Source organism: Labrus mixtus, chromosome 7, assembly GCF_963584025.1.
Source record: "Labrus mixtus chromosome 7, fLabMix1.1, whole genome shotgun sequence".
NCBI lineage: Eukaryota > Metazoa > Chordata > Actinopteri > Labriformes > Labridae > Labrus > Labrus mixtus.
Window position 1 is genome coordinate 4516725 of NC_083618.1, and position 20987 is coordinate 4537711.

Below are 20987 nucleotides of genomic sequence, written 5' to 3' on the forward strand. Positions count from 1 at the left end.
AAAATAATTCACATACAACTACACAAGTAAAAACCTGATGGTGGCACTAGAGGGAGAGTCTTGGGATCTCTAAAGTCATCAAGATACATCATGTTGCTTATTAATGCTACAAAATGTGCTCCCAATCCAGCCTGTGGATGTTGAGATGTCTCACTGAATAAATGAAAACTCTTGACTGCTTAAAGTGGTAGAACAATCCTGGAAAACCAGTCACACATGAGACCTCTTCAGACTGCAATTCCACTGAGGCGTAACAAAGCTCCGCCTTCATTACACCTTAAGACTTTCTTATTGATTCCGCAATGGCGTAATATTGGTGTCCGAGTCTATAAATCCACATTGCCTTACCGCGTTGCGGAAGCGGGAGAAAGGACGGTACAACAGGAGCTCCACATAGATACACAGTCAGAGATGCAAAAGGCCCTGCTCTCCCCCTCTGTCTCAGCTGATCCCCCCCTGTAACTCTGTTACTACCTCCGAAGATGGTACAGAGGGGGGATCGCTTTGTCGCCCCATTATGACCCTGGGACATTCTGATTGAGGGCAAAATGTCTCATCCTCTGGAAACCCTAAAAACGTGCACTGCATGTAATTTCAATCCTTGCATAGGTTGTAAGAAAATGTCCCGACAATCCACAAACACCTCAATCTTTGAGAGGTTTGGGGAAAAGACAGGTCATGCCAAAGGTCTGTAGGGTTTTTCCTCTGGGGACCACAAATGTCAAGCTAAAAGGGCAATCCATCTGACAAACTAACAGTTCCGCAGGGAACCACACATGACGCCATCAGGTCTAAAAATGTTGAGTCCCCACAGTATCATATACTTAACACCATTCTGACATGCATGAAACACCGTACTTTCTTTTTACTTAGCTTGTACATGTTCCTGCCTCAAACACTTTCTTCTTCTTCTGTGCTTTTCAGGTTTTGTTGAGCTGAATCATATGTTGACTTCTTGCTACCCACCACTGAGTGCAAACTCAACATCTGGACCACTGAGGCTGCTTCACAAACAGAGGAGAGAGAGAGAGAGAGAGAATGATGGACGAGTCAAGGACACCTCCTTTTGGATGTACTAAAACTTTGGAACTCAGAGAGAATTTGTACCAGCCTGGTTAACCCCAGGACCTTTTTTCTTCTGCACACATATACACTCTTTCCTGTTTCCCCACAAAATCCTGCTTGAATGACAGCTACCTTTTCTGGACCACAAAAACTTTTACTTGAACATTAAGAGAAAAAAAAAGTAAAAGAAAGTATGTCAAACCTAACTACAATGACCAACCCCACTGAACTCCTAAAGGGAATATGGATGTCAAAAATCCGACAAGAACAATACTTTTTAAAAACTGACTAGAGGATTGCCGTAGGAGATCTTTCTGTAAGATGGTTTGAGTTTGGACAGTTGAAGTTTGAAGACCAATTTATACGACTTGAAACAAGAAAGGACAAGACATTCTCGGAGAGAGAACTTAAGTAGGGAATGTGATATTTTCAGGACACAAATTGGCTTCAATTTGGGACGGCCATCTTTAGCTCGGAGTGCCTGTCCGTTTCCAGGGGATACCGTTGCCAAGGAGAGCCATAGCAACGGTCTCCAGGGAGTCTTACCTGTCATTCCTTAGTTGTTTTAGGGACCAAAAGACCAAACGTTTTTATTGCTGAGGACTTGTAGCTCTAATATACTCGGACCACTGCATCTCTTTCAGTCAGAGGTAACTGGTTGAGGAGTTGCACTTAAAAGAAGTGTACATTTCGAATATATACAACACATGTACATGTACATATATATTGCTGATATGCTTTTTGAATACAGGCAAAACTATTTCAGATGACCATATGGGGTCTCTCACTTCGCTAGTTTACAATTACTCAAAAATGTTTATTTTTTTCTCTTCTCATTTTGTCTTGGGAGGGATGGCGAGTGCATGGGAGGGGCTGCTCCGTATCACAGCCTTATCTTTTTTAACTTGACATCCTAACCTCATAGATAGAAAAACATCAGAAACGTTTGAAATATATGAACTTGTTTATATTTGCAGTACATATATATGTATAACAAGCATTCAAGCAAATGTATTCATATATACAGTATATATGGATAAATAGATATTAATCACAAACAAATATATGTATTTATATGCACATATTTTATATATGTGTGTCTGTATATAGAACAGCTACTGACTATGTTGAGCTGTAATTTTTGTAGATTTTAGCTGGAGTTTGAAAATTTGCTCTGCTTGGGAAGAATCGCAAATCTGGCAGCTCCCAAAACTGCAGGCATTCCTCTCTCTGATTACCTATATGCTGAAACACAATATATTGCTAAAAGATTCATGTGTGACAAAACACATATGGTGTAAATATTATCTGAAAATGCAAAAAGCCACATCTCAGTAGCAGGCTTTAAGAGAATCAGGCTACATGATTTTAGAGAAAAAGGACAATTATCTTCGACTCTATTCCAAACATATCTTTTGAACTTACACACACACACACACACACACACACACACACACACACACACACGCACACACACACAAACTTCTCTTTGAAACTTGAACCAAAATGAATCAGTCTCACAACCCTTGCTCTCTTTTGCATAAAGTGCATGTAGCGTATGGGCTGTCACCATGTCAAGGTGTGCCTTGTCACCTGCAGAATCTGCCATCAAGCACTGTGCTCTCAGAAAACAAAGAAAAAAAAAAACTAAATACACACTTCTGCAAGCAGCCAACGCGCTATTATGATGTCAAAACTACAGCCAGATCATCATATCATTTCTCAGCCATGTAGAGAGTTCAGTGCATGTCCAATAAAACAACCCATCAGACCTCTGCTGGTCCATCAATATCATTAAAAAAAAATGCTTTTAGCTATAATGGTCTCATATGGTAACACTTCAAATTACATTTCAGATAAAAGTGGGCATTAGGGTAACCTGGAAGCAGGTACTAACCAATCTGTGTGCAGGGCACCTGTGACTACCGCTTGGAGTTAAAACTGGGGTAAAGTTCAGGGCTGACATGATGTGACTCACTAAGAGGACTTATTGAGCTAACTGGACCTGACATTAGGTTTTAATGGTTATGAAGGAGATGTAATATTGATGAATATGTTATAATGAGAGAGCAGGCTTCCTGTTGAGCTGAATAAGGAAGGTTTTATGTACTTTCCAATTCCGTAGTTAATGTGTGAATCTCCACTGGTAATACTTGACATGAAGCATGTCCTCTAGATGTTATATTGCCTTATGTTAAATGTGCTCATACAATTAAATATACACATTAAAGTCAAATGAAACTGTAAAATGAAGCAATAAGTCTGAAAAGCCATTTATCCACTTCTGTGTCACTGAGGCTGCTTTCATATTGCTTTAGCATACAGTTTCTCATAACAGTCTACAAAAAAAGGTATGAACACCTACTATACACCTGCAAAAGGTCAACAGACTTGGATTTATTGGACTCTGCATTCAACACATTTTCAGCTGCTGGAGATTACACAATGAATATTTATGTATATGAATATTTATGAGGCTATATGACACTTTGGAAGACAATGCTTCCTGTTGGGTGCTGTTACTGGTTTTTCCTATAAACTGCTCATTATGCTGTTTCCCTAGCGTCTGTGTCTAACCTTTTTAGCAGATTGAATAATTTAACATTTACCTTCCAAATCCAGTGAGGCTAAAAGATGCCACGGCACATCCCAGGACACCGCTGTGTGTGTGTGTGTGTGTGTTTTTCACAGCGCCCTGATTATGGCGTACAGTGCAAATCGGATGACCACCATGCTCTGACAGAGTCCGAGGTTGGTTGGTACATCCAGCCTCTAAGCTAACAATACGATCTGAAGATAAATGTCATATGTCTGGTGTCCCTGATTTCTGCACTGTGTGCCCTCTTTTACACCCCAACCCACCATCACCACCACCACGCTCTGAGAAAATTGAAAAAGGTGTCGCCACAGTATGTGCTTTTCTAATGGTTTGTCTGGGCAATCACTCATGTCCTTCACCCGGCCCGTGTTTTCATATCGAGTGAACGGAGGGAGGGGAAGCGTTTGGCCACCACGGAACTAGAAAGCACCTCTTTTTTCATCCGCTCCAACTTAAAGCTGCAAGTTTACATGAGAAAAGAAAAACAAAGAAAAGTGGTTCAAAAACAGGAACAAACAGAGCAGAAGTTTGAATATAAATATATATATATAAATATATACATAAACCGATGAATATACTGTAAATGTTTCTTTTTTTGCTCTGTTTTCCTCTGTACATAGGTTTGCATATTTTATAGGACTTTTACTTCTATCTACAAGGACTGGATAAAGTACTTTAAATACTTAAAAAAAAATATATGAATGAAAACATGATAATGCTCAATAAAACCAGGTACAAAAAAAATAGTTGCTAGGATACGGTACAAACTGTAGGACCTGACCAAGGCATTTATCCAGAATACAGTCAGGGAGAGCATTGACCTCAGTTAGAGCTTAGACACACATTGACCTATTTTATAAAAAAAAAAAAATACTTTGATGGGTTCTATTCATTTCTCTATTTGTTAGATATTTATTTATAAGTCATGTCTGAGATAATATGCATGCTTTCATGGCATTATTTTTCTATGAGTTGGTACGTGACCAAATAGTTTTTATATGACATGCATGGGCCACTGTTGTGGTCCACAGATGATCATTGTTCCTGTCTGCAGGACCATGCCTTCAGCACTGCTTTGATGATGGAGAAAAAGATTTCTCCTATTGACCAAGTGATATCAAAGACAGTTTTTTTTTTTTTTTATCATTTATTTATCTGTTTACTTATTTATTTATTTATGTTTATGTATTAATTTATTTGTGCTGTTTGATTCAAGATCTGAGCTCTATTATTGCCACTGATCTGTTTGCTTGTGAAGTGCTACTTCTTATCACTGCATCACATGAAGATGGAGGAACTGATTTTATCGACTTACAATGACCTGTAGTGCTGATAAACACTTGAAAACAATGCAGTACAAAACTAAAGCCTTATGTATATTTGTAATTATCAATTCAAACCTTTCAGTTCCAAAAAGTTGGATTTATTTTGAGTAACATTTGCCAGCATTCTAAAACCTTGAGACCAAGAGGGGGAATCAATTCACAACTCAAAGAGATGTCTTCATAACAAACATATAACCTTTAGGTCTTTTTCATTTAACCGCCTGATGAATTGCTGTTCAACAATTAGAAACTCGATCTTAATTATTAAAAATGTTAATCCCTTCTCATATCTTCCTTATGCTGCTTGTTTTCTCAGAGCTCTGATCTTGTTCAACTGATGTGTTCTACCAAGAGCAAGATTCAATGAAAACTGCACTATCTCATCAAGAAGTATTGAATTACTACCATTTTATTTTTGCTGTTATTAGTGATTTTATTTTTTAAAGATCAGTAGAGTTACTACACTCACATTTTACTTCATATGGTTTTCAAAGTATTCTGGAAATCTATTTCCCAAATTCAGCACATACGGAGGGTGGGGAAATGAATGTTGCATATTAAGCTTTGCCAGGTTCCTGATGAGCTCAGCTTCAGATTGGGCAGCGCGCTTTAGGCTCCCGCCCCTTTCTCTCCAGACTGCACCATTCTCTGGTCCCTGAACTCTTTTTTTGTAATTTTAAATGAATGATGCGTCTCAGCTTAGCCCAATATTAAAGCACAGTCTAGAATAAAGCATTCTGCCTCCTGTCATAATTACTTGGTAATGATACGCAACTACCCACAAGCCTTTTTTTAATTATTCCCTCCATTCACCATTGGTGATTATTTGTTTTTTCATTTGTCTTTCATCCACAATTTCCCAAAATATATGAATATATTTATCTGAAAGAAATGTTTGGTGTTGGGTATGAACAAGCTATAATTTACCTTGAGATTTTCTTCTTCTAATCATTCGTTTAACTCATATTTGTAAAATCTGACATCTTGTCATTGTTCATTGAGTTTCAGACGAGTTTGCATGAATGCTGCCATCGTTCTCAGAGATGATATTGTAGCTCTGAGGTAAACAACAGAGAAGTTAATCAATTAAAAACTAGACGCAGCACAGATTCTGAATAAATACTTGTTTATTTGTATTAAAACCACAAAGTTAGAAGAATACAGTAAATAACATTATGATCATGCTCAGTCAGAATGTCAACTGAAAATTAAATGAGAGACCAACAAAAAAAAGTCAGTGACTGGATTCATCCTGATTCTGGGTCAGCAAATGAAGAAAATATCCTCCAGTATTTGGCTCTCTTCCAGGTCCTGCTGGGCATCCCGAGGATAAGGCCCAACAGAGGTACACAAGTTTCTGTCCGCTGGTTTTGGGGCAGCGGGGGCCAGCCTAAGCTGCATGGTTTTGGGTCTTTGAGTGGACGGCTTATTTAGCTCAGGTGCAGAGACAGGAGTAAAGATATCCAACAACTCAACCACAGAGAATTCCAACCTGGAAAGATAAGTAGAACTTATTACTTTTTCTTTGGTTTACATGAGACCTCAGCATGCATAAAGGCAGTACTGCCATATTTTGTTATATACAACCCAAAGGTGCCCTAAGGATGGTAGGCATTGTGAATGAAAATGATGGTGCTGTTTCATGGTAAACAGAAATGTGCAAGCCGAGATTTAAAGGACACACACAAGGCTAAAGTCCATTTGGAGTCCAATGCTAGTACTTAAGCATTCACCACTCACCTTTCACTTGTTACCACAGACAATAAGAAAGCAAATCTCTCTTTGACGTGTTAACAAAATCTTTCTTGCTGAGGTGTCTACTGAACCCTAACAAGCAGCCTTAACAAGTCAAAGCCACTGGGGCGTCCCGGCAGAAAACAGAGTTTCTTGCAGGTCTTAGAGAAAAAGAGGGAGAGGACCTGATGCTTTCTCCCCTGGAATAGAAATGAGGGAATGTGCAGAGAAATAAATAAACCAAAACGGGGGAGATTAAGCTAATAGAGATTCAATCCCTCAGTCTGGCTGGCTTGATAAATTATTCAGTGTATACACAGCCGAACGACTGCCATTCCAGATACAAAACATGAATTCTTTAAAGCACGCTCCACTGATGTTGCTAACATAATTCTCTGCTCGTTTGAAGCTGCATCGATTTGCATCGCACAGCTCGGCACACAGCCTTCCCAGGTAAGCGTGATCTTTGGCGTGTACTTGTTGATATGCATGCGGGTGGTCAGCAGACAGACAGGAGAAACTTCCAATCAGGGCAAATCTGGGTTTCTCCACACGTAACTATAGACCTTGATATGTCATGTTTTCACATAAACTGGAGGCAGAACAGATCAGTAGCTGAAAAGTTTTTAGAAGGGTTATATTTTACTTTAGGAGCATGATGTAATGTATGCACATGTTTGAGTCTGTGTGTGTTTGTGTGTTTGTGGGGGGGGGGGGGGGTGAATGAGGGTTAAGTCGGCTGAGGAATGTTAAATGTTAACTGAGGGAAAAAAGAAAGTGAGGCTCAAGTAAGTAAATCTGTCTTCCTCATTTGGTCTCCTGCCTGTCAACAGGAAAGGCGGAAGAGAGAGCATGAGCAACTTTGTTTGTTTGTGTGTGTGTGTGTGTGTGTGTGTGTGTGTGTGTGTGTGTGTGTGAGAGAGAGAGAGTGACAGAGAGAGAGAGAGCGAGACTGGAAGCAAGTGCAGCGCTTTGTGGATGGAGAGGAAGGCAGAGAGGGAATGTGGGGGAGGGACTTTGGCTGGGTTCCTTCTCTCGAAATGTGAGAATTTGCATTTTTATTTGTTGATTTATTTAACGGACAGGGCTCTCAAACAGCCATCCATCAACAAACGACATGTTGGTAATGAATAATGCATCACTTACCAGCGGTCACAATCTATAACAAGGGGAGCGCAGGGGGGTAGGGGTACAGTTTGGGCGGAATGTGGGGGAATGGGAGTGGGTAGAGATTGCACGAGGGCCAGAGAGAATGCCAATAGATTTTCACAGGGGTATACAGTCCAACAAAGAACTTCATTTCTTGGCTCCAGTTTGTGTGAGGTGAAGTTGTGAACTGCTGCTCAATATTAATATCCCCCCGGGGAGTCATGGCAAATCCATTTTACTGAAACATGCATACAGAAAAAAGCTCCGACCACAGTCACAGGAAAACAAGTTTCAGTCATTGTTAAAAAAATAAAAAGAAACTTTAGCTTGGGATGTGGGTCACTCTGACAGCATCTAGAAATGCTGCATTGCCAACATTAAAGGGATACTTCACCCATTTGCATTAAGCTTTGTCTCATTAGAAACCTGGTAGTATTTTTGAGGTCGTGCATCCTGCCCTCATTTTCCCCTGAGATGGGAAATCTTTGTATTTCTAAGTCTGAAAAGGAGTTTCCAGTGAAATGACGATTTTTGCGTCACTGGGGCCGCCGCTAGCCGGCGCGACACAAGACCGGCCTGTCAGCAGAAACCGTCTCGCGGCTATATTGCTATATTGCCGCCGTGGGCCGCTGCCAGCTCAGCAGCCGAGACATAAGGCCTGCCTGTCGGCGGCGGTGAGGACGAGGAGCCCGGGCCAGCTCGAGTCGGGGCGGACTGGTATTGTCGGTGCTCTCACTGTTTGCCAGACATAGAGTCTGTTTTCTGCCAGGAATTTCCAAGATCAATTCTGGAAGAAATCTCGGAATCAGTTGAGCAAACGGCCTTATGTGTTGAAGTAAATATGTCTGTAAATGTTTTTATTACTATATTTCTACTGCTATACTGTATATTTTGGAGAAACTGTAACGATCGAATTTCACTCTGGGATTAATAAAGTATTTCTGATTCTGAGGACCTTAGTGGGAGTCGCCTGCGGTGCTGTGCATTCTGGGATTCTACAGTGTACTACAGAGAGCTGATTCTGACAGCATACACGATTCTTCAATGAATTAAAGAACTCTCTGTATCTTTGAGCCTGTATGTAAAAATGAAAGAGGTCCTGTGGTGGTTGAGCTCCCTGCTTCCAAATACTTTCCAAGTCTTTTGAACACATATAGAACTGTACTTTCACAGTGTAATAAAAACCTTTGGGCTTCATTTCCCTGTGCACCAATTCTCGTTCAGTAACGCCAGATAAAATTTCCACAAAACTCCTCTGCCTATGCTCCCCATCGCCTTCTTCCCACTCGTAACTTTCACTGCTTATTTGGCTCCTCTCTTTCATTAAAGATAGCCGTCTCGCCCCGGCGCTCCTTTTCATTTGCAGTCCAAACAGTGAGATAAAAAACCTATAATGGCCACTGCGTATATCCCGCATGTCAATTTCCCAACCAATCAATAGCAGGCGGGCAATGGCAGGAAGGATGGAGATGAGCTGGGCGGGGTGTGCTGGAACTGTCTCATTACTAACTAGCACAGGATTCATGAAAGGATTAAGAAGGTCATTTAATGTTAACCCCAGCTTCGCTTTGCAATTTGCACATCAAGATTGAATTGGTTAAGATTAAATGGTCACGAGGGGCATGTTGTTGCTGAGTAAAACAGAGAGGTTCAGGTAACATGCTGAATCTGGCAGTAGGTAGATTTGCTTTACCAAAGAAAGCTGCTTTATTTAGTCTCCTACGTCAAACAAAGCTTTTGTGTATTATTCATTACAAACTGACAGCAGTTCATTGTCATGGTAGCACTCTACAATAACATATTTATGGCAATAACACAGCTTGTGGCTGACTTGTATGAGTATTGCTCCATTCCGCACATCATTGCTAACTAAAGTCTAAGTATTTTGGGAAGGTCTTTGATCGCTCTTTTAGACTCTAAATAAGCTTTGGACCACAACACTGAGAACTTCCTTTATCTCCTTTGCATCCATTTATTTAATTAATGTTATCTTACTATTTTCATTAGGTAATTTTAACGTACAGCAGAAGAAAAAATCATTACAACTATCTAAAGATATGCATGTTACAAAAAAACCACAAAAGAAATTTCTGAGGCAGACTTCCTCATTACTGGTAGTAAAAGAATCCCTGTGTGAAGCTAAGAGTCCAACTATTTTAATAGGCTTTGGAGGTGTAAATGGATGGTAATAAGATCTGATACCCGGGGTCCGCTGCTGGAATTAATGGGCATCTGGTGGAGCTCACAGTTCAACTTGGACCAGGCACTGCTTTGTTTAAGAGTAAAATATCTGAAGTTGTAAACTTTGAGCTATAAAGCTGTCTTACAGGTACTGCAGGCAGTCACAAAAGGAATTCTGACATCATGTAAGAAAGAAATTGATTAACTTTAGAGGAAAATTACATATAAAAAGATCTTCTGTCACGCTGTTATTGGTAGCTTTTTGTCAGTCTCTGAAACTTTTTGAAATTCCACTAAAAAAAAGCCCTTAAACAGAGGCAGGCAAAAGCCCACCTGCTCATGAAAAAATGCAGCAAACGCTAAGACGTCACACTGCCAGGTTAATTACCATTCCATGTAAGTTTGGAAGAAAAAAAGGTAATGAATGTCCTTTCCTTTTTAGGAAAGTCTGATGCTTGCACTCAGTGATTCATTCCTGTCCTCAAAATCTCTCTCGCTTCTTACGTCTTTCTCACCATTTCCATTTCCATCCATCTCAACCTGTTTTAACTTTCCTCTTTTCCCATTTCTCACTTTATCCGATTCTCTCACCCCTCACTCACCCTCAGACACACTTTTAACATCTCTCCCTCACTCTCGCTTTCTCTGTCTCATTACTGTGGCAGAGAGAGAGAGAGAAGGGAGCACAGTGTGCATCCAGAAGTCTGTTCAATTACACCTGCTGCAGGGTCCCTGCTAGGCCGACTAATGGAACGCAGCATGTCTCCTGACAGGCCGGCCACAGCGCTACCTAGCCCAGTAAAAAGCTTCATTTAGCTTCTCACAGCTCGAAAAAGTTAGCTTGACTACGAAAGGACATAATTTAGACTCTAACACTGCAGAAAACACAATCCTAGCATGAGCTTCATTTCTAAAATATATACAGTACATGTATCATATTTGTGTTTCAACATCAATGATATGATCATGACAATAATAACCAGAGAAAAAAACTCAATTGCATTAAGAGTTCAGGAATAAAGAAAAAATATATATATATCTATATGTATATTACAGATGGACAAGCCTGCAAGGTGTCCAACCCAGGCAGCAGAAGCGTGCTAACAGAAGTACTCATTCAAACTTTGCTGCAGTAAAGAAGTCCTTGTAACTCCTGAAGAAAGCCCTGTTTGGAATTTCAAACTAGCACAGATAAAAGATGTGTCCCCTTTGGATACAGCATTAGTCAAGTGCTTAACTGAGCTGTTTTTCATTGTTCAATGAGCTACTCTTCTCTATTGGTTGGCTCACAGGCTGTTACCTTGAGAAGTAATTCCTCTAGGAGAGCTTAAACTTACCTGTTTAATGTCTTACCACTTTTTATTCTTTAAATTCTAGAAAACATGATAAATCTTTGTTAAGAGTTTCAGTGATGTGTAGTATAGATTTGTTACCTGGCTTCTGGGGTCTTTTGGATCACAGACCTGGAGGCGGGTTTACTCAGGCTCACAGGGGGCTGAACAGGAGATGTAGCCATGTCCTTTTTGGACAGCTCGAAGGCCTCTATTGAAAAATGCAAAATAGGAAGGTTATAATGAAAGTAAAAGCAGCAACACTGAGAGCAATTCTGGCAAGACATAAAGAATCTATTGTGATATACCAAACATTATCAAAGCTTTGTACACATAGTGAATTACTTAGTAAATACTCAATGTAAAAATGTATATCTTAGAACTACAATGGTTTGCCTTTTGCAGACCAGTGAACAAATACTTCAGATTAATTAAAAGTTGAAGCTTACCATTGCCATTGTCCAGGCTCCGTGAAGGCTTTTCATGTAAGCTCTGTCTTCCAGTTTGTACCTCTGGTTCTTCACACACACTGTAGACCACAGACATAATATGTTAAGTCTGCTTTATGTGTGAGCGAGTTTACACACATCTACTGAATTAGTTGCAGTTTGTGTGTCTGTCTTAAATTCTACAAGGCTACTTGGTTTACCTGGAGGGTAAATCCTGGTGAGAGGGACCTGCCAGCTGTGGATCTACATTTCTAGAGGCAGAGCCGATGGGATCCGATTTTGTAGCTTGTTGAAACCTAAAGAGAATACAGGAAAATAAAAACAAAACTGGACTGAGTTTGCAAGGAAATGAGGTGGAACAAGGGACTAACAAAGTGACTTACTATTGAATTAATTACAAATTATGGCCCACATGTAAGCTTTTACCAGATGCATTTTATTACCATGTGGCTTCTTTCTTTTTACCTGCTGTAATCATGACGCGTCTGGTGTAACTGCTGATTCTGTCTGTGGAGTCTCTCCTCCTGCTCAGCCAGCCGCGCATGCAGCCTCTCTCTCTCCATCTCCAACTGCATCTTCTGCAGCAGCAGCTGGTGCCTCTTCTCCTCCCAGTCCTCGTGACCCAACTGAGACCTGGCCAGGGCTTCTTTGGCCTCTGAGCCAATGGCATTCCCACTGTGAAGCCTTTGTACAAATAAGCATTTCATTTGCTTTAATGCTAACAATTCTCTCTTGATGAAATGCATATATTGATTAAAAACTACACATTAAGTAATGTGAACATGTTGGATGATAGATCATTACTTCATGATCTGTACCTTGCACTCTTGTTTTGGTTGAAGGATTGGTATTGGTCATTCTCCAGACGAGAGCCATTATCAGTTCTCCGTTGTTGTGTTCCATAGCCGCTGTCTTCGCAGTGCTCACATCTGAGGTGTGGCTTCCTGCACTGCCTTTTCTGACTCCTTTGCTGTTTGATAGGCCCATCAATTGGACTAGACTCACTGACACAAGACAGTGAGTCAGCGTCACTTGAGATCTGTACTGCTCCCTTTCCTCGACCACCACTCCTGGACACTTGAGGCTGTTGTGCTCGAGCAGTGGCAAGGCCGAGGTATGAACCATCGAAGAGTGAGCCATTAGCTCTGCTGGGGGCTTCCTCACTGCTGAGCACCTGGACATAGAACAAAGAGAACAATGAATGCATTTTAGCCAATTTAGGAAGCCTCTGAAAAATGCATGCAGTATTTCAGCCAAAAACCCTTTGAGTGCTTCACAAAACCCTAATGTAGATCCACTCTACAGATGGAATTTTACCAATACAGAAATAGGAGCCACTAACCAGCCTAATTTGATCACGTTGCAATGTGCATTCAAAGCTTTCCCGTGTGCTTTTAATAACTGTTCCACAACAGCTCACACGAAACCTTGTCTCTATGAGAGTTGCCAAGACGTGGAGCAAAGATTAATTCCTCAAGTCTTACATTCTTCTCATCGCTGTGATGTGCTAAAACTCAGATGACATACACACCATTACCATTCCTGGATCCTTCCTGTATGGACACTGACCTAAGTCTCAGGCTGCTGCTGCTGTATAGACATGGTGTTAGGGGAGGTGTGCTGCTTTAGGGGAGGTCTAAAGCAGCACATATGCGAATCATCTTCCGAAACTATAAAAGTGGACAGCGGCCACAAGATTTAGAGGACAATTTTCCTCAAAGAACAACTGGCAGGTAAGCCAAGGTCAGGAAAATTATGAGATAAACATAAGGAGGAAAGCTCATCTAATAGTTGACTGGGGAAGAGGCTGTGACTAATTTGCTCAGGGTCAGAGAGCAAGCAAACGCCCATTATTCAGAGCCACCGTGGGACAAAGAGGTTGGCCAAGTCATCTTTTCTCTCAGAGGCTGAAGTCAGGGAGGCGTGATTGAATCACCTGGTCACCTTGCAAGAGTTTTCAGTATGTTGTTTCATATTGAACCAGTGGCTAAAGTGGACTCCATCAATTATGTATTGTATTATTACAATACACGGCAGAAGGGCTATGTGCTGTTTGCATTGGATATTTTGGCTATCGTGTTGTTACAAAAGTTTTAAATTCAAAGCTTCCTGACTGATAAGAAACTACACAGACAAAAGATAACGAAAATCCAGAGGAACATCGAGCCATATGAGTTAAAAAACATATTTAATAAGCCATTAGCTACGACCAGAACACGGCTGTTAGCATTCAGCCACTTCCTTCATAACCTCTATATGTTTCATAATCACAGATACTTTTGGAAAGGTCTACATTAAATCTAGATATCAATACATATCTCAAACATATTTATATAAGCCTGAGATAAAACAAGCTGGATCGGTTTCAAGTTTACAACCTACCGTAAACTGTGCAGATCTCCCATCACACTCCATTATTATTTTCACTACTGCATCATTACTGCATCATCAGTGCAATGCAGTGAAACAATAAAGTAAGATTATATAAAACAATTGCTTTTGATTGATTGATTACCTTAATAGCTGGAAGAACTTGCATGTGACTTTGACGTTACAGTTCATTTTGTATCCATGTCCACATACCAAAAACACAATGTTTGCAGTTTGCTATGGGCAGACGCTGGTGGTTTTTGAGGCTCAGTAAAGTTTCTGTATCCTCTTTTCAAGGACTTATTGATCCTGGAAAATTCATCAGCTTATATGTCAATGTGAAAATAGGCACTACACTGCACAGATTATTTTACGTTGTAATCTGAAATCGGCAGGTTTTAATATAAATGTGTTAATCTGGAAGAAGCTTTGAAATGAAAACAGTTGCTCAGTTTTGCATAGTATACCTGACTTAACATTAAGACATGATAACATTACATAATTAACATTTGAGCTTCCCATCCTAATGTTACGTCACGGCACCATGCGTTGGAATATTGTCAGTAACACATATATTTACAGCCTTGCACAAATCCACTCTATCACAAATCATACCTTGCTGTGTGCTGGTGCCTGGCTGAGCTGTGCAATGGACTGGTTAAGTTTGGCTTGTTGCTGAGAAAGATATTGTTGGTAGAGCCCGAGCAGCTCCTGGCATTCTCTGTACTGCTGCTGCATGCCTGAAGGACCGAGGGTTAAGGAACTAACAAGGTTAAAAAGGTATACAAACAAATCAGAAACATTCTACAACATTCAAACCCTCTTGTCCCTGCAGCTGAGATAAAGTAGACCCTACGCCTCATGATATTGCTTGGCCGACAGATGCAAGAATAAATGTATTTTCAACAATATAAAAAAAAGATTTACAAAGTAAATATGAAACTCACAGAACTAAATTATAACTACATGACTTCCCACTGTGTGACTCCAGTGAGAAGGTAACTTTGTGAACATCAGCAATTTTAGGAAGGACAGGGTTCTGTAATGCAACTTAAACAGAAAAAAGGACACATGCTGGATTTAGACTGACAATCTGCATTAAACCCTTTTCTACAATCAATTACACATTGGACCAGAAAAGTACAGAGAACAGCAAAGTTGAAAAACAGAGTTGGAGAGGAGGCCAGCAAAATCAAAGTTGTTGTTGTGGCACAGAGCTTTCGCCATCTGGGTCGGGCCAAGCTGTGTCGAGCTGAGCTGGGCAGTGCCGTGCCAGGCTATCTGCCAGACAGAGAGCTGGCAGACACAAGAAAACTAATCTGGAGCGGAACGACTGCTGCGCCTCAGGAGCCAACTAATGACAGTGGCAGCCCCACTCCACAACGACACATACAAAGATAATGAGCATGAGAATGGAGAGACTGCACACAGACACACTCGCACACCTTCAATAATCAACCACAGTCTGACTCTTTCAAGGAAACAGCGAGACACGAAAGGGGCACACTTTGCACCTGAACCCCCAAAAAGCTAGCACACAAACAATACCTTGAAGCAGGTAGACAGGCACACCCGCACGAGCTGACCTTAAAGTGTGTTCCTCCAGGCCATATCTATTTATGACGGTGGCCTTGCTCCCCCAGATGATGAGTTTCTCAGCATTCGTTTGGGGAAAAAAGAGCCTCCATTTAAAGAGGAAATCAAAGTTCAAAGCGGAGTCTTATTGAAGGAATAGATGGCGGAACACTCCATAAGAAAACACTTTGGTTGTTAGAAGACTTCAATCAGTTTGTTGAAATGAAACACAGGGACAGAGAAGAAAGCCGGGACGACTTTGAATTGAGGACCAGACACCAGACAAATGCAATGCTGCAGCTTCCGTAAACACGGGGAAATTGTGAGGAAACCTTTCATCTAACTAAAGCCGCCCTATCATTGCACTGATAATGTTTATGGAAGTCGTCTTGTATAGGAAGCTGAAAGACATCACAAGGACATCACATCATGTAAACCTGTGCTGCTGGTGGGTCTATTTATGCAGCATGACAAAGAGTCTTGAAGAGGCGATACTGAATATGTTTATAGAAATACACCTCACCTTAGTCCAAGAAAGAGAATTGTTGAAAAAAATGCCTCTAGCTCATATCTAAAAGATTTGCTATGTAAACCATTCTTACATGTTTTTCTTTCAAACTTGTTCAAACAGAAAGGAACACAGACAAAGTCTGTACAAACACTAGTGCCTCATCATAGCATCCCGCCACCAAAGATGACTGTAATGTGTGTTAATGTGTTGACAGGCTGACAAAGTCACTGGACAGTAAGTGAAAGGTAATCTGAAGCGAGTGGAGCGACACTGATAAGATTCCACCTCTCTCACTGTCGCCACACTAAACATGCTTCCTTCACAGCCTTGGACCTCAGCCAATGGGGGCCAAGCACTCGGAAAGCCCCTGGTTTAGGTTAGAGCTGCAAAGTGCCAACAATGACTTACTCCCCCCCCCGTTCCAAAAATACTCAAAATCAAGGGCTTTGGCTGAAGAAGCTTCAGACGGAGCCTGTCAAAATGATTCACTTCCCTGTCAGGCCCCGGCTCAAATGAAATAATGAAATCCACTTCAAGGTGGAACAAATTTGCACAGGAGGGGGGAATATTTTAAAGCCTGCTTTAGCTCACTGTGCCAAACAGATTGAGCCAGAGCAGAAATGTGAGAGGAAACTGGGGTGGAGACTGAAGAGCATAAATGTGTGTAAGGATGCAATGACAGGGAATTAATAGAAGAAGACAGATTACATAACAGCCTCACTGCTATGAAATCTGAACAAGAGAAATGATTTCAAGTCACTCAATAAACCAATAAATAACTCAACATGTCAGCCGATAATTATTTGGAAAATGCCTTCATGGTCCTCAGAGCAAACGTTCAGAAAACCAAAGCTACCCAGCCACCTTCTATGTTAGGACCACAACTCGTAATAATAAAAGCACAACTTCATTTTTTTCCTGCTCAATCTTTATACAGTTCACCTGTTCAAAGACTCAAATGTGTTTGTAATATGTCGACTGCAAACATACGATGCATGAGCACACTATTCATGTCCAAAAAAATACAAAATAAAGCTTTGTCAACAACCACCTGATTCAATCTGTATTCTTTAAGTACAGATTCAATGCCTTATGCATTATTAATTTCACATCAAGCCCTCAATTGGCTCATTTGGATTTTATTTAAACCAATTAAGCATCTAAATGGATTCAGTCAACAGTTATAGAAACCCTACATCAACCTTTACAATGCTTAACTTTGTCTCCGTAAATAATCAGTGACAGGAGCTCCGTGTATTTATGCTTTTTTAACAGCCCTTTTTATGGACTCAGCAGGGATGTGAAAGGCACAGCTCGAAAAAGGACATCGGCATCAAACAGCTTCACATTAGAAGGCATTAGAAGGTTCATATTCAGCATGTAACATGTTACACAGCACATAGCCTCAACCCCATCACTCGTTCTTTAAATAAAGCTAAGAGATGCCCAACACAAAAGAGAGCTGGTACCAAGAAGATTGAAGAGATTTGATAAGACAAAAAGACAAAAATCTAAGAATTCTCCGAAACACTATCTTCTCATGTAAGCTTATCACAAAATGCTTCCTTGTTAATGGCAGATTTCTACATTTTATTTTCATCTGTCAAAAACTAGGGACGGATGAATTCTGCTCCGCCATCCTCCATCACAACATGTAGCATTTTTCAGTGACATTTTCTAACAGGCCTGTTATTCTCCTCTCTCCACGGCCTCAGGATTCCCTCCAATTGTTTCAACTGAATAAATGGCATTAGCTGCAGCACCTGCTGTGCCTTGATCCGGATACAACAAGTAGAACACTGCATCGTGTTAGTAACGCCACCTTGACTTCAGACCATGCCAACATGCCTTGAAGTACAAAAGGCATCCTTCTTATCTGAGACACAAATTCAGTCCTGCTGTTCCAAATGTCAGCTGAACGCCCAAAATATCAAGGGTACTGTTTCCCTCTCATCCTCTGTGGCTTGGGGCTATGGTATTTTCCAACACCCCTGACAACTCCGAATCTTGGTTTGATAAGATAAGCTGAGGCGTAATGGAATTAAACTTGACAAGACCCTCGTTCACTGTGTTTGCCTTTGGTGTCTCCTTAACCTTTCAGAGAAGTGCCGAAACCTCCTGCCTGAGAAGAGCCTCCATGACTCCTGCATGCACTTTTAAAAGACTACGTCTCCCCCCTGAGGTGCTTGGATCCTTACACTTTTTCCACTCAAATACCTTTTTAATGGAGTTTAGAAGTTTGGTGTAAATGCCAAGTCTCCGAGCCAAAGTGCCTTTAATTGAGTTGTGCTTTCCTAATTTTCCCCGCCACCGTTGCCAATTGTGCAATTTACCAGCCGGGTCAATTACTCTTCATATTTTTGCAGTGTTTTTACCTAAATTGACTGCTGGCGATGCTGTGGTTTGACCTGAGCAGAATTGTTATGAAGACAGTATGCTGATTATGGGGTGCAATAACCAGCATAGCATAGCTTTAACACTCATGTTGGACAAAATCAAGAATCCGCTAGGAATCAAACTGATCTTATTTTGGGTGAAAGCACTAAAATAATTTCTGCAGCATTCAGGGAGGGGTACCGAAACATGTGCTAGGGAGAGCATATGCTGTAGTTTCTCAGTTAAAAATCCAAATTCATGCTTGATATTAAGATGACTTAGATGATTCGGGCCATGGCGCCAACCATGAAATTGATTCTGTACACAGCGGATAAGCTACAAGCACTTGCAAAAGACAACTGCAGGAGGCTTCAAATAATTTAAATGAATCTGCTGTATTCCTCTGTCTTTTGTATCAAATTGAAGCCTCTTGGCTAAAAGCACTGCATGGCCTTACCCAAGACAACACTGCCCCCTGCTGAATTTGTTATGAAATAGCACCCACACACCCGTAACAAAAAGCAATCATACAGCCTGCAATGAATAACGGTCCCATGGCGACTGTTAATTATTCCAGCCAAAGATAACGGTGGATGACTTTACTAAATACTCTGTCCTTTAAATTTCAAGTTCATCTACTCAGTGAAATCAATCAGGGTGTTCAATTATACATATTTGTGTACAACTTTGTGACTGGGATTCTTGTGAGACCTCTGGATTCCTCATTAAAGTGAGTCACATTTTGATTTCCCAAACATCAATCACTGCCATTTCATGTCTACCATACTATGAAAATAAAAAATTAAAATGACCACAACCAACACTTTCAAATAAAATCTGTTGTTTTGTTCATGTTTTGTGAAAGGATACTCTCTCTCTCCTGTGCTATGATCAGGTTCTGTTGCTCCAACTGCTGGATCTTGCGCTCAAAAGTTCCCTGTTCATCTTTCAGGCGCTGCACTGACACTTCTTTTTCCTCGCTCACTCTGAAAAATAAGTAATTACAGTGTTAAAGGACAAGTGATCTACATAATGAGTGACACAGTATACAAAGCTACAGGAAGCTTACAGGAATTTAACATTTTAATGATGTATTTTTAAATCATATCATTCATATATTTATATAACTTTAATACTATGTTCTCCCATAGCTTCAGTGTCATCTATTACCTAGCTAGTTCTTCAATGAGGTTTGCAATCCGACGCTTGTCTTCAGGGCAGAGGTCTTTCAAACATACCAGGCTCTTAGCTCTGTTACTCTCAGTCACCTGTTCAAAACAATGTTTGCAAAAATAAGAAAATGTTCAACACTAAGATTCTTTCAGCTTCAATATTTATTTCCTTATTTTAGAAATCAATACACTGTCTTCCTTATTCAGTGATTCCATCTGATATCAAGGAAAGCCAGAAGCAAAAACTGCTTACAGAAAACAATGTGTTACCTGTGTGGAGGACAGAAAGGTCTCGTTGGCTGAGGAGGGGATGTGTTCTGTAGCCAAAGCAACAGGGCAGCAGTCCTTGATATATACCCGAGAATGCTCACTTTGTAGGCGGCCTTGTTTCTTGGCACTTTTCTTTAGCGTGGTCCCATCCTTGCGGTCAGAGCTGTGCCTGGCTGGCATGTTGGAAACTCTTTTACTGGATGCACTGGTGCTGCCTGGCCCCACCCTGAAAGGAGTCTGAGTCTTCATCTTTCCATCCACACCTTAGACAACATTTAGGAAGACTTCAGTAAAGGCAATGTGTGCATGAGGTATACAGTGTTTAGAAGTTCTGCTAACATTGTCACTGAGACTCACCAGGAACAAACACTAAAGGTGTGTCATCATCTGAGGCTGTGTGGAAGAATGGAAGACAAGCAGACACCGAAATTAACTTTCAAGTGTGTAAAAACATTTCCTGTTTGTTAACACAATCATTATGTTGTATCTCAGACAGTTAGCTACCTCCAAGTAGCAATGAAAAAAACGTATGTCTTACAGTAAAGTAGTAATACAAATGACCTTTGTATTACGTTACGCGCCCTACACGTACATTTAAGTTACTTTGGTTAAACGAAGCTAACAACCCTAAAGCTAAGTTAGCTGCTTACTTTCAAGAACATAGAAACTTTCAGCAGACACACTCTTTCAAACATTGTAGTTTCTTTGTGGAAAAAGCATGCCAAGGACGGTATAATGTAAGTAAGCGTACCGCCGTTCATCCAAAATATCCCTGAGTTTCCACTTTCTGTTGTCGCTGCCGCCATGTTGAATCGACCGCCACCACTTCCAGGGAGCCAAGCGTTGCTAAGGAATCGTAGTCCCGCCCTTCGCTTGCATC

The 20987-nt window shown here is 40.7% G+C and overlaps 2 protein-coding genes across 18 annotated transcripts in view; one reads left to right on the forward strand and one right to left on the reverse strand.

Moving 5' to 3' along the window:
- Positions 1-2007, forward strand: part of celf4 (CUGBP, Elav-like family member 4) — a 78775-nt gene extending 76768 nt beyond the window's left edge. For all 16 annotated transcript variants that reach the window (XM_061042201.1, XM_061042204.1, XM_061042208.1 and 13 more), the window contains one exon: positions 925-2007. The gene's annotated coding sequence lies outside the window, so the exon portion shown is untranslated. The remainder of the gene's footprint in view (positions 1-924) is intronic.
- Positions 2008-6098: 4091 nt separating this feature from the next.
- kiaa1328 (KIAA1328 ortholog) lies at positions 6099-20965 on the reverse strand. Of its 2 annotated transcripts, XM_061042198.1 has the most exons (12): positions 20859-20965; positions 20465-20500; positions 20108-20370; positions 19836-19933; positions 19536-19651; positions 14819-14943; positions 12652-13007; positions 12299-12517; positions 12034-12129; positions 11834-11913; positions 11487-11595; positions 6099-6481 (listed from the first exon to the last, which is right to left on the reverse strand). In XM_061042198.1, the coding sequence occupies exons 1-12, from the start codon at positions 20911-20913 to the stop codon at positions 6253-6255; spliced, it is 1782 nt and encodes a 593-aa protein (XP_060898181.1). In that variant the 5' UTR covers positions 20914-20965; the 3' UTR covers positions 6099-6252. The 2 variants fall into 2 exon arrangements, with proteins under 2 accessions (XP_060898181.1, XP_060898183.1); XM_061042200.1 differs by lacking the exon at positions 20465-20500 and having other exon boundaries at positions 20859-20957.
- Between the last annotated feature and the right edge of the window lie 22 nt (positions 20966-20987).